Source organism: Eschrichtius robustus, chromosome 16, assembly GCF_028021215.1.
Source record: "Eschrichtius robustus isolate mEscRob2 chromosome 16, mEscRob2.pri, whole genome shotgun sequence".
NCBI lineage: Eukaryota > Metazoa > Chordata > Mammalia > Artiodactyla > Eschrichtiidae > Eschrichtius > Eschrichtius robustus.
This window is the reverse complement of record NC_090839.1, coordinates 80,075,967-80,089,689: the sequence shown is the minus strand read 5'-3', so window position 1 is coordinate 80,089,689 and position 13,723 is coordinate 80,075,967. Positions and strand designations below refer to the sequence as shown.

Below are 13,723 nucleotides of genomic sequence, written 5' to 3'. Positions count from 1 at the left end.
TGCAGAGGGTTAGGAAGAAACTTGTGGGTGGGGAGGATTTGTGTAGAGGGCCAGGGAGCCAAGGAAAAGCCTGGGATAGACTAGATGGAAATTCCTACCTGCCAACATCGCGGACCCCACCCAGCCTCTTTACTCAACGGGTCTCAGTGATTGTTTAATCTGTGCCTGAAATCAGATGACACACAATCAGAGCGTACAAAGCAGGAGGGTAGGGTGACTGATCGTATTTCAGTAGGTCTTTGGTGCTGGCGGCTTTTACCTTTGTCTTTGAGAAAACAATCTCTGGTAAAGTACAAAGTGTTGAAAATAGGGTTTAACCTAGAGCCAGTCACTTGCCAACTTCAATGGGTGCACTAAGCTTTCAGAAGGTGAACGTTATTAGCTAGATGCCTCATTCCATAGCCCCCAAAATATCATAAAAGTATTGATACAACAGACATGCACAGATCCCAGAAAAATTGCTTATTCCGTTAAGAGACAAAATGGCAAGGACACATTACACCAAAGAATTGTTTGCTTCAGAAGGTGACCAAGGGCAGGTGACCCTCACAATTATTGCCCCTTCTGGCTGCAGACGTGAAACCCTGAGCTGATGATGATATTCGAAGTTAGCAGTGGACAGCAGTACAGCAAGGAAGGCGGCAGATCTATAAATAGATCTGTGAGCCTCTATGAGCTTGACAGCTTTTGAGTCCTCATTTGTACTTAGTAACGAAAATACAGGAAGGAGGGCTGCCTTTAGAAAGATGACATTCTTTTTTTCTCCCCCATATCCTCACTTGATTGTTCTTAATGTGAAAGGCAGGATGATTAGATACTAGGAAGACTTTTTTTTTTAACCAGACATCTAAAGGTATAATTCATTGTCAGTGCCTTGATCCCACCTCTTGGAAAATTTCCAAAATAAGCAAAGGGTCTGTCTTCCTGTTGTCTTCGAGTGTAAGGAATGTGTCCTGCGGCTTTTACTGCAGCATTGGCCTCGCTCAGGAGCAAACCTGTTTGGTTGAAACCTGTTTGGTTGAAAATCCTTTTAGAACCTTTCCTCGTTGGGACCCCTGTACTGATGTACAGACACAGAAGCATCATGTCAGGTGTTGAGTGCACCCTGGTTTTAAGAGTAGTCGTGCTTGGGGTGAGCACACGCAGAGTCCACAGTGTCACGTGGGCACTTGGTCAACAGACGAAGCTGATGAGCACAGGCCGGGAAGCTGAGACCCACGGCAGGGGGTGGGGGCAGAGGCAGAGAGGCGCTGGCGAGGGAAACCAGGCGGGAGGTGATCTTGGCCGGAGAGGCCTGCTGGTGAACACTGAGGCTGGCAGGAGGACGCAAGCAAAGGTAATGGGAGTGTGTCTTTGAGGCCAAAACACGAAAGCTTGGGCTTTCTCTGAAACCGGCGTTTGTAGTTTTTGCAGTGTTCTGGGAACTGATTGGAGATTTCAGCCTTCATACCTGGTTAGGTCTCTACATAGCCCAGAACACAGTTCACTTGATTTGAGCCTAAGACTGATCCTTGGAGCCAGTGCAGCAGGAAGTGTTACAGATAAAGTGCTTTACCGTGGATAACTCTGAATCAGTAAAATACAGTAGTCGTCTTCATTAGCTCTGGTTATCTAAGCTTCTCTGTGAACCTTGCAAATAACAAACACTGACGTTGAAGGCCACAGGTTTCCAGACTGCTGGTTCACGTGTTTTTCCTCTGTTCTGCGTCCTCAACCGCCAGCTCCTGCAAGGCAGGGGCTGTTTCTCATTAATGTTTGTATCCTCAGGACCTAGCACAGTGCTGGGCATATGAAGTGATTCGTTTTGCCTTGTATGAAATGAAAACATGAGGCGAATTGTATACGACCTTGACATTCCTGGGTTTTTTTAAGACTTTAATGCCCCCATCTCCACCCCCAATAGATCACAGCCTCTTTCTCTCGTCCTGATTTTGGTCCTTCATCAACATGGTCCTTCATTGCTCTTATGTGCCAGAGGCTACAAAAGAAATAAAATGTTTGCAAGCCCAGGTTGACCTGTAAGGGTGCCTTGTGCTGTAGGCGGAAGCCATTCCTGTGGGCTCTAGTCTGAACAGCCAAGGTTGATACTCCCCCAGAAGGCAGAGTCTTCGGTCGTAAAGCATCAGGAACATGGGCATCCTATTAGGGATGGGTGCTTGTTAGTGTGAGGTTTACTAGGAATAAACTTGAATCACATCTAAGTATGCTCAACTGCAGTCTGTTGACTTTTCTTTAACCCCTGTCAGATTAACCCCTGTCCTAGGTTAATCTGGTAAACTCAATGCTATCCAAACTAGCCTCTAAGAACAGCAGCCTCTAATCTGTTGGGCTCCACACAGCTTTCCCCGTGGGCTGCTGGTGTTTTGGCAGATGCAATGGCTATTCTTTCCTATTTAGGATTCTGCTTTTACTAGGAACCCTGGAGGCCCTCAGAGGTTTGCGATGCAGACTTCAGCCCAGAGCTTAGCCTCCCAGATGGTAATTAATGTTTACACAAAATGACAAGCCCAAAATGGAATCTCTTTGAGCCCTGCCAAGCACCCATCATTCCCCTGATTGCCCACTCTTGCAGTGTTTGAAAATTAATTTGCCTTGAACAAACAGTGGGCTTTCCTCAATTTATTTGTACAGTTTCAGTGCCCGAGAAGGAAGAGCTGCAAGACTGAATGTCATCCCTCCATTCGTTCACGTAATTGAATCTGCTGATGGAACAAACTGGTCTCTGTTTAATGATTTGAAGAAAAGAGGGAGAAGAGGAAAATAAAGAGAAGTGTAGGTTAGAGAAGGTAGATTGTTTTCGGTCAAACACCATTGGCGTGTAGAGTTTTAGAGACGGCACCTAAAACACGGGAGAGTTCAAAGTATTGGTAAATGAATTCAACAGTGTGGTTTTCATTTTAGTAAGTATATACAAAACATGCAGCCTTTGCTAAAAAGGAGTTTTTGTCTGAGGTCACAGAATAGACAACAGAAAGTGTGTTTAAGGAATGGATATTGCTGGTAGCTTGAAATAATTGCATGTAGATTCATAGAAATCTGATGCTTCCCTATATTTCTGGGCTGTTTGGTGTTGAACATTTCAAGATTTATTAATGTTCCCACTTTTCGATTTAAAATTTGGGTTCTTTTTCTTATTTGGCTACAATCTTCATTCTTTCTATGTGGTGGGATTTCTGTGGCTCCTCCATGGGGACAAATAAGTAGAAAAGCTAGCTAGAAGATAGAATAGTGTAAAAATAGGACCTGTCCAAACATTCAGATACAGATGGATGGGTGGATGGGTAGATACGTTGCCTAATGGCCAGTGCCCCACAAGGTTTTCGTGATGCCTTTCAGGCTCGTTCGTATTTGCTACAGTAATGACCTTATAGTGGGTAAACCCTCTTAGGGCTTTCTAATCGAGTGTAAAGACCAGAAGCACCGAAACGTGCCTTGGGAGAGTCTGTCTCCTCCTCCTCCCACCTCCCCCTCCCCCGTTCCTTCTCTGTCATCAACGTTCACCATTTCCTTTCTGTTCAAGTACACCAGTTAGAAACATTGAGGAGTTGATGGAAGGCTAATGCATACCATATCCTATCCTCATTTCTGAGAGAAAAATACTTATCTGTCCTCTGGGTGAAGAGCTTTTCTAAAAACTCCATCCAGTAGGTAAGGCAGTTTCAAGAGACTTGAACAGTCACTTTCCTGGTTGACTTCTTTAGATGGTGGAGGTGTATTGTCCATGAAGGAACTCTTTTTAAAAATATAATCCCTTTCTTTTCTTTTATAATAATAATACATATTCACTATAGAAAATTTGGGAAGTTTAAAAAAGCACAAATTTAAAAATTTGAATCAATGGTTATTTCTGGCTGATGGGATTACAGTTAACATTTTTTTCCCCTTGATATCAGTTTACTTTATTTTTCTTGTTTCTTAAAGGTAACAGTTAACATTTTGATGTATATCTTTCTAATCTCTTTTTCTGTACATATATGTATGCATTTACACAGATAATTTTAAGTATTGAAACCATATTGATAATAGTGCACTTTATTTTACTTAATAGTAATTTTGTCATGAAATATTTTCCATGAAATTAAATCTTTCTACAGTAGTTTTGGGAACACTGATCACTTACTTATTTTGCGCTATACATTGTAGAAAGCACTTAACGTGACTTTTTAGTTTCCACAACAGCCCTTTCAGATAGTTATTGCATTTTTGCAGTAAGTTATTGGACTTCTAGAAACAGAGCAGTCCATCACAGGGACATAATGCATCAAATCTCAATCCCACCACACCCAGCGCCCTCTTTGTGTAATGTAAGAACTATTTTATAGCACACTTTTTTTTTTTTTTTTTGTCTGTGTTGGGTCTTCGTTGCTGCACGCATCCTTCTCTAGCCGTGATGAGCGGGGGCTACTCTTCGTTGGGGTGCGCAGGCTTCTCATTGCAGTGGCTTCTCTTGTTGCGGAGCACAGGATTTAGTAGTTGTGGCCCACAGGCTGTAGAGCACAGGCTCAGTAGTTGTGGCGCACGGGTTTAGTTGCTCTGCAGCATGTGGGATCTTCCCAGACCAGGGATTGAACCCGTGTCCCCTGCATTGGCAGGCGGATTCCCAACCACTGCACCACCAGGGAAGTCCCTATAGCACACTCTTCTTTTTTAATTTCTGGAGTGAAATATATGGTTAATATGCTTATCTGCACGCATAATTTTTAAATGTGTATAAAGCCTTTAATGAAAAGTAAAGGAGAAACAAATAGAAGGTAGTTTATAATAACATACTGTGTTTTAAGTACGTAGATGCCTGTTTGCATTAGAAGACAAGGAAAGGTCAGATGGTTGAATCTGTACATAGAAACACGGCTGTCGTGGTAATTCACATACCAGGATCAGCCTTACCATTGATGTCATGATTTTCCCAAGTGATGAACAACTCAACAACAACACATAACACAGCAGACGTAACAACATACAATAGTTGCATTCTTAGAAAACCCAGTGTGTATTAAAGCCATGTGGAAAATTATTTTGTCTTTCTTTGCAAAAACAGGTTCTAGGTTTTTCAGCTGCACAAATGTTCAGTGGGACTTTAGAAAGTGAACCAAGATATTGTGTGGGGTTTACCTTCATATCATGGTACATCTAATCTCCCTGAGAGCCACTAAATACCCTCCAGTCATTGTGACAGCCAGACGTACTCCAACAAACTTTGAAAACTCCCCCAAGGGGTGGTCTCCTCTAAGAGCTACCTCTTCCATGGCTTAACCTTTAACTTCTCTCTCTTTCTCTCCCCTCCCCCTCCCTCCTCTCCTCCCCACTCCCCCGCCCGCCCCATTTATTTATTTATTTACTTACTTACTTATTTATATTTGTTTTTGAATCATAAAACACCCTAGAACATAGATTCTCAAAGCATTTGTGTGTGGGGGGGGTGTTTCTGAAAGTTTATAGGCCCTATACTTTTCTTGTTAGGTTCGTTCCCAAGTGTTAACATGATTTTGGTTATTGTAAAGGGTATTCTTTTTTTATTTTATTTTCTCTTCACTATTGCTGGTGTGTAGGAAAGCGACTGATGTTGTGGCTTTTCTTTATTTGGATACCTTACTGAGCTCTCTTACTAGTTCTCATATTTTTTCAGCTGGTTGTCTATGTTTTCCAGCAAGATAATTATATTTTTTGTAAACAATAGTTTTGCCTCTTCCTTTGGTTGTAGGTTTGCTGTTGGTCTTCAATTTAAATGACAGGAATCGTTTGCCTCCTATAGGTTTAGTCCACATTGTCTATAACACGAAATGCACCTGGTACCTTTTTTCGGTTGAGGGGGTGTTGATATGGAGTCATTTATCAGTTTACTTTTATGATCGGGTTTGTTTGTTTTTTTAAGTCAGTTTTAGTAATTTATATTTTTCATAAAATCCATTTTATTTTAAAAGTTATTAGTATAAACGTGTGCATTCTATTTTCTTATTTCATATAAAATATACTCTCCGTGCCTATTAGTCGTACCACTATTCAAATTCCCAGTTTTGTTTGCTTTCCTTTTTTTTCCCCTTGTTCAGACTGTTTTTAAACATAAGACCAGTTTTAAAATTTTTAATAGGTAACATGATCAGAGGATTCAAAAATTTAAATATGCATGTATGTAGACAGTAAAATATCTCCCCCTCCCCCGGTTCTCTGTCTCTCCAGTTCTCACTCCTTCTCAAGCCCCCAAACAGGTAACTCACTGCTATTGGTCTCTTGGGTATTCTTCCGGAGTTGCTCTATGTATAAAGTAAAAATTAATACATTTTCTTCCATTTTTTATAAAAGCTAGCATATGCTCTACATTGTACATGTAGAGCTCCTCATTCACTTGTACAGCTGCAGTCTTTTCCACTTCATGGATGTTACCAAATGCATTTGTAACCAGAACCCTAATGATTACATTTGAGTTGTTTCCAAACGGGTGATTCAAATCATGATGTTGTTCCACTGTGTCTCTAGACCAAATTCTTACTCATCAGGTCAAGGGAACTCCATTAGTTTTTTCGCTAAATGTTGCCACATTGCCCTCCACAGAGGTTATAGGGTTTATATTCAACTAGTAAAGTAAAAGAGAGTCCATTTTCCCCAGGGAACTTGTATCCAATTTGAAGTAAAATCAAGCACATTTTTCCTAATCTACCCTAACGATTTTTTTTAAAAAGTATTGTGTTTGAGTCAAGTTTGTTGAGATATATAATTTACATGCAGTACATTCAGCCTTTTTACTGTATAGTGTAATTCAGATTTGCATATCTTTTATTTATAAGCATGATGTTATTTTTACAAACACAAAAGAGAAATTTTAAAACCCCAAAATGTAATGAAAAAAAGCTTCTAAATAAGACTAGTCAACTTGCACGTTCTTATTTCTTTTGCCTCAGCACATTTCATCCTTTGGCAAATTCAGAGCACACTGAGCAATACAAAAAAAAAAAAATTTTTTTTTTTTAATGTGTTCCTGCCAATTTTGGAGAAGCTCAGTAAGACAAGTGGACTGTCAGGACGGAAGAGCTTAACTGGGAAGACGCATTTATTGAATAATTGAAAGGAAAAGGAAATGCATTGCCGATTAGCCACAAAAATGCATGACGCCTAGTCTGTGCCTCACGAGACCCGTGCAAATGGGGGGTCGTAAAACTGTTTCAGCCGCAAAGTTCTTACCAGCCTTCCAACCTGTCAGTTGCCTTGGTCAATAGGTTGGGGCACCAGTGTTGATGGACTGACGACAGCTTTCAGATTGAGCTGAAAGGCCGTGTTCCAGCAACAATTTGTAGCTTTCCTAACCCTTTGCACTATCTGATTGTAGTTAAATATTTTAACTGAATCCTGGATTTATCATTACCTGTTTTGTGTTAGGGGGCAGCATTGTGTAAATCATAGAAAAGTCACTTAGTGGTGGCAGAGTTACCACTAGAACTCTGCTGTCTGGTTTATTCAACAGCAAGCAAGTTCCTTAACTTCTCTGGGCTTATTCCCCATCTAGTCGAAGAGGGTTGGAGAACATGCTCGCTTGCTACTCACAGAACGGTCTAAGCACCAGCATCACCTGGGAGAGTCTCAGAAAGGTAGACTCTGGAGCCCCGCTCACCCCCAAAGCTGCTGAATCCGAATCTGCATTTGAATCTGACCTTCAGGGGTTTCATATGCACGTTAAAGTTTGGGAAGTGCTGGGATGGTCTCCCAGATTCTGGTCTTCCTCCAAAATTCTGTGATTCTGGGTTTCCCAAGCCAATGGTTCCCTACAAGTTTGTAGGGTTCGCTAGAGCGGTTTTGGTCTTGCCCGGTGTACCTTGTTGATCGTCACGGATGGCAACACCGCCACAGTCTCAGCACCACTCCTCTGACTCTAGCTGGGTTTGGGCTGGTCCTGAGACAGTGGGACAGCAGAGGAAACATGAGCGCCAACTCTGCCTTTACAGAGCTTTGGGAAGCGAGCCCAAGCCTGTACTGTGCCTTCTTTTTTTGTGCTGTTAGGATTTCCGGGATGTTAGTGCCTTCTGCCACAGACCTAACTAACCAGCCTGCATTGTGTGAAGCCTGTGGTTTTCAGTGAGCTCGTATAATTGCTTGCTATGGAAAATCTTGTGACAATGATAGACAAAAATGAAAAAGAAGCAGAGCCAGCATCCCTAGAGCTGGGTGTCTGCAGATAAAGGGTCTTCCTTTGTGTTGTAGGAGTTCTTCTTGTGGCTGAAGGGGGTCTGTGTCCACGTCAGGAATCTTGTTGTTCTCTCTTAGCCCTCAGGTTTTGGAAATTCATAAAATGTCAGCTTATCATAAGCAAAGATCTTCCTAGCAAGGTTCTAAAGACAGCACTTCGAGAGAAATGTGTGTGAGTAGGATGTCAGAAGTCTAGAGTTGCTTTTCACCAGATCCATCAGATGCTTTATCCTTTCATACCTGAGCCATGTGAAGAGGGGGCTTTCTTGGCATTCTGTTTGTGTAATTGTTCCACACTGTCTGTGGGACTTGAGGATAGACGAGTTCATATTAGCTAAAAACGTGGTTTGCTTATACACCCACCATTTGTTTCTGCTTTTGTGCATATTACAGGTTTGATCTGTTTTACCAAAAGGACACGAAAATAATGGATTGCTTTGATGCAAATTCCAGGGAAGAGAAACTGACATGTGTATACCCAAGAGGACATCAACAGAAAGTAATAGGACCAGTGAGAATACCATGTATTTTTCATACTTGGTAACAGTGAGATTAGAAGAGAAAGTTCATGCGCAAAGTAGTTCATTTAGGAATACCTGAAACACCACCCTCATTTCAGAGAATATTGTGATCCATTCTCTTCCAGTTTCTAAGCTGTGTAATAATAAAAGGATGGATTTTTTTTTAAGCGCAAAAATGCAGGAAAGGTAATTTTTTCCCTGCGATGTATACAAAAGTACTTACTCATGAATCGGTCCACCTCTTTGTATTTAATGCCATATTTGTCTTTCATTATCCTGTTAGAGGATTGTATGGAGTTTGACTTATGGCGTAATCAGGTTACCCCTATACTAGATGTGGCATGGATCTTTTGACCTTTGGAGGGAAGCATATCTTTTAAATTCATATAGGAGCATCTGTTGTCTACATTTCATTAGTGACTGTAGAATTTGACTTACATTTCACATCTAGGCTTGGTCTCACGTCCAGCATCACACCCCTTGTCCTCACTAGGCTAAGGACTCCTCCAGTGGTCCAGAGGGAATTCTTTAAGAACTCAAGCATGTGTAGTTGACAGTAAATTGGTCTAAATTCATGTTTGCACCTTCGATCTCAAACTCTGGGATCGTCGGTAGGAGTAGAAGCCCTCAGCAGTAGGAGGCCTGACGTTTGACGGGAAGTTTAGCCCTTGCTAAACAGAAAATTATTTCTCCAAATGTCAGGCGGGCTCCATCAGTCAGAATGGAAAGGGGGAAGGAGGCCAGGCCGATAAGAGACATCTGTGGGGCTAAATAACTTTCGCTTCGTGTGCTACTGCACAAACACTTCTCCTCTGTGTAGTCAAGAAGTATATTTGTTTTAAAAGGAGAATCAACTTGTTGGCTCTTGTTTCTGAATTTTGCCCCACAAAAGGCTTTGTCAAGGTTAAGGGAAACATTCGTTTTCAGAGTCTGGTGGCTTCAGCCGCTTCTTGGAAGGCAGCCTTCTCTGGCTGGTGGGCCTTTCTCCCCCAGGGACACGGCTGCTCCCAGCAGTAAAGACAGGACAGCACCGGGGACGGCCCGGTGGGCACAGATGACCCGGGCCCGGCGTCGGCTTCCACTCACGCGCCTGCCTGTGCTTTTCTCTCTGCTCCCCCCCCGCACAGATCCGGAGCTCGGTGTCGGCGCGCTACCCCAACACGACGGCCGCGATGCGGGGCCCATTGTCCCCAAGATTTCGGGTCTAGAGAGGAGCCAGGAGAAGAGCCAGGACTGCGGCAAAGAGCCCATCTTTGAGCCCGTGGTGCTGAAGGACCCCCGCCCTCAGGTCCCGCCGCCGCCGCCCCAGCCCCAGGCGGAGCCCCCGCCCCGAGCGCCTTCTCCGGACCCCGCCTCGGGGCCGCGCGCCGAGCCCCCGCCGCCGCCCCCCCCGCGCCCCGGCGCCCAGCCTCCGCCCGCGCCCCCGGAGGCCCCGCCGCAGCCCGCGCCGCCGCCGCCGCCGCCGGCGCCCCGGCCGCCCCGGCCGCAGTCCCCGGGGCCGCTGCCGCCCCAGGCCCTCCCGCCCGCGCCGGCCCACCCCTCCGCCCAGAGCCTCCCCCAGCCGCTGTCCGCCTACAACAGCAGCAGCCTGAGCCTCAACAGCCTCAGGTGAGCCGCCTGCCCGGCTTTGGTCATCTTCTGTGGGACGGACAGCTGGCGGTGGGAGCGGCGCCCCCGGGGACTGGGGTCTCCTGTTGGAAGCTTTAGCGCAGTGTTCTCAGCGAGGCGGGGGCGCAAGACAGGGACGGGGCCTGAGAGGCCGGTGGGACAGGTCTCTTGGGAGCAGGACGGGATGGGCTGGGCGGAGGATGGGTGGTGAGGACGTTGTCAAGAGCTAAATATCTACGGAGGCTCCTGAGAGAGTGAAGGCAGGAAGAAGAAGGTTCAAGGAAGGGAGAGTTGAGGGCTCTGTGCCCGGGAGCCCCGCCGGTTCCCCGGTCAGAGGCAGGGAACGGAAAGCCAGGGAGATGGTGGAATGTTGAGAGTCTAAGAAGGAAAGCTCTTTGCCCCCCCCCCCGCGTCACATCTCCCTGCAACTCCAGGGACGGGAAGATGGGGACCAAGGAGTCACAGAGGTAGAGAAGAAACACGCCAGGTTTAGGGAGAGAGAGGTGTTCCTCCCTGGAGATCCAGGCACTCTTCCGTCTTGTCTTTGCCAGGGTACAAAGGAAAGTTCACAAAGTAGCACAAGGAAACCTGCAAAGAAAAGGGGAACAGGGACCCAGGGTACAGGGCCCAGTGTTGCCCACCCCGGCTGGTCCCGGGGGGCTGTCATTCTAAGCCCCCGCGCTTGGTGACTTGGATAGTGTTTTCCTTGTGACTGTGACGGGTGACCGTGGCGGTCAAGAGCCGTGCTCTCTCCTGTCTGCAACAGGGGAAGGAAGCTGCCTTGGCAGGGGCCAGGCCCATCTTCTGCCCCCGAGGCCACGTCTGTGGCCTCCAGACCATAGGGGTGACGGGGCACCTGAGCCCCCTGGCTCCCCCTTCCTTGTGCTTCTTCACAGAAGAGGGAGCAGACAGACGGGGCGAGCCCAGCTCACCGCGCTTACTCCTTTCCACTGACGTTGCCCTGTCGGAAGTGTGGCTGGTGCAGGATGGGAGGGGGCCGCTGTCTGGACATGGTGGCGGCCGGGGGCAGCAGCTCCTATTCTGCTGTGCCCACAGTCGTGGGGGCAGTTTAGAGGAGCTGTGGTTTCAGCAGAGGCTCTGTGCGCACAGGGGAGGGTCTGGGAAGAGGAAGGAGCAAGAGAAAAGGTGTTGAATGGCTTTGGGCAGGGAGATAGGGGATCTTTTTAAGAAAATAAATGGCTTACCTCTTTTTTTTTTTCATTTCTTTCTCTTTTTTTTTGGTATTCCAACAGCAGTAGCAGGAGCAGCACTCCAGCGAAGACTCAGCCTGCCCCCCCTCACATCTCCCACCACCCCTCAGCCTCCCCGTTCCCCCTGTCACTGCCCAACCACAGCCCCCTGCACAGCTTCACGCCCACCCTCCAGCCCCCCGCACACTCACATCACCCCAATATGTTTGCCCCTCCCACTGCCTTGCCTCCTCCACCACCTCTGACATCAGGGAGTCTGCAGGTGCCCGGACACCCGGCCGGGAGCACTTACTCAGGTAGGATGGAGACGCTGGCCTGGCTTCTTCGTGCTCCCACTCTCCCCTCCAGGGGGCCTCGCCTGCTTCTGTGTTGTCCCCGATGGCTCAGTGTTACCCACTCATGATTTTCTGCTTTATTGTATGCCTTCTTGTAATCTTCCTCCAGTCCTCTGCAGGCTGAGATTCAGCAAAAATATGTACCAACACCCATCCCAACCTGGCATGACAGTGTCCTGGAATCGGACACTGCCAGACTTTTCTGACCAGGTTCATCCTCTGAGCAGTAAAGCACAGATTGTCTGGGCCCTGTCACCTGGGCTCCCATTAGCTTGACAGAAAAGCTCTACACATCCCATGTCTGTTTCAGGCCAGGATCTTAAGTCACATCCTTGTTAGCTGACTGAGGCCTTCTACCTTGGGTGGGAAAGAAGATGTACTTTTTGTGAGCATATGTCCCAGCTTTTTAAGGACACACCTAGTGTTGGATATTGGGTCCTTTTCTCCTCACCTGTATTAATCAGGCCAAGTGGCACAACTTTGGGTTCGTTGTGGCCATGTTTTACCACTGACACAGAGAGCCGTAAAGCAGAGGTTTATGTTGGAAGAGGGCATGATGGCTGTGTCACGGCATGTTGCTGTGTCGACAGCTCACTTTTATTAGTCAGCCAGTCACTGCTCTTAAGCACTTAAATAGGTTCATTTCTTTAACCCTTGAAACAAATCCATAGCACGGGCAATGTTATTGTTCCCGTATGATAGATGAGGAAACTGCGGCACAGATGGGTGATTTCCCACACCCGGGGTCACTCAGCTGGCAGTAAAACAGCTGAAACTTGACCTCTGGCCGTTCGGCCTGGACTCTGTCCGTGCACCCCACCGATGGACCGCCTGTCGCTGAAAGCTGAGACAGAGAACAGAGTGTGTGACTGGCCCTTACCATCCGCTGCCTGGTCGGCTATCCCTTCCCACTAAAGGCCCAGCCGCACCCCGAGAGCCCCAGCTCCCGTGCCCTGGGCCCGTAGCCCTCCGCAGTGAGCTACTTGGATGTCCTGTTCTGAAAGGAATTACCGTCCCAAGAAAAGGTGTCACCCTGTCCCTGTTCTTCTCTTCCAGAGCAAGACATCTTGCGACAGGAACTGAACACACGTTTTTTGGCCTCCCAGAGCGCTGACCGCGGGGCCTCCCTGGGCCCCCCACCCTACCTGCGGACCGAGTTCCACCAGCACCAGCACCAGCACCAGCACACGCACCAGCACACGCACCAGCACACGTTCACGCCCTTCCCCCACGCCCTGCCGCCCACCGCCATCATGCCGACGCCAGCACCGCCCATGGTGCGTACCCCAGGCAGAAATGTGAGGATAAGTAGAGCGCGACTCTCTTTTTATGCAGCACGGTGGGGTTGGACCAGGCCGTCCGGGCACAGGCGATTGGCTGGGGAGCAACAGCTGTTTGGGGGGGGGGGGACTCCCTTGACCTTGCTCAACTCTGCTGGAGAGAAGGGGATGTGCCCTGCTCCAGGCAGCACTGACCCAGGACCTAAAGTAGGAACTCTTTTCTAGACGGTTATTTCTAGCACTGTGGGTGGAATTTATTCTAGATGCCCTCAAAACGGTCACATCCAGAGTCGGTAGTTAACTTCTTAAGGGTGATTTTGTTTTCTTGAGCATCTTGGGGAGTTGCCACCAGATATAAACATGTATCTGTCAGTGTTCGGCGCTAGCAAATAAATGCTCACGGAATCCCGGGAAATCCAGAAGGGCTGAGGAGGGAGAGAGTCATCAGGAGACTTGGATGGCCCTGGGTACCCCTCCCCCAGTACCCGCTCTTTCGGAAGGTTTTCTAAACCGGCTTTGATGGAGGTGTTGTATTTCCCGTATTTCATAAGACAACGCCCCCAGTCTGCTATTGTGCTCTGCCAGCAAGTGGT

The 13,723-nt window shown here is 47.0% G+C and overlaps 1 protein-coding gene across 2 annotated transcripts in view; it reads left to right on the top strand.

Annotated features, from left to right (window-relative positions):
• The window catches only part of AUTS2 (activator of transcription and developmental regulator AUTS2), a 1,118,812-nt gene that overhangs the window by 1,081,905 nt on the left and 23,184 nt on the right, over positions 1 to 13,723 (top strand). The window contains exons 7-9 of one of the 2 annotated variants that reach the window (XM_068565582.1): positions 9,824 to 10,304; positions 11,558 to 11,811; positions 12,907 to 13,127. In XM_068565582.1, the coding sequence (XP_068421683.1) occupies positions 9,824 to 10,304; positions 11,558 to 11,811; positions 12,907 to 13,127 (956 nt within the window). Of the gene's footprint in view, positions 1 to 9,823; positions 10,305 to 11,557; positions 11,812 to 12,906; positions 13,149 to 13,723 lie in introns of both variants that reach the window. The other variant, XM_068565581.1, reaches the window with a different exon arrangement.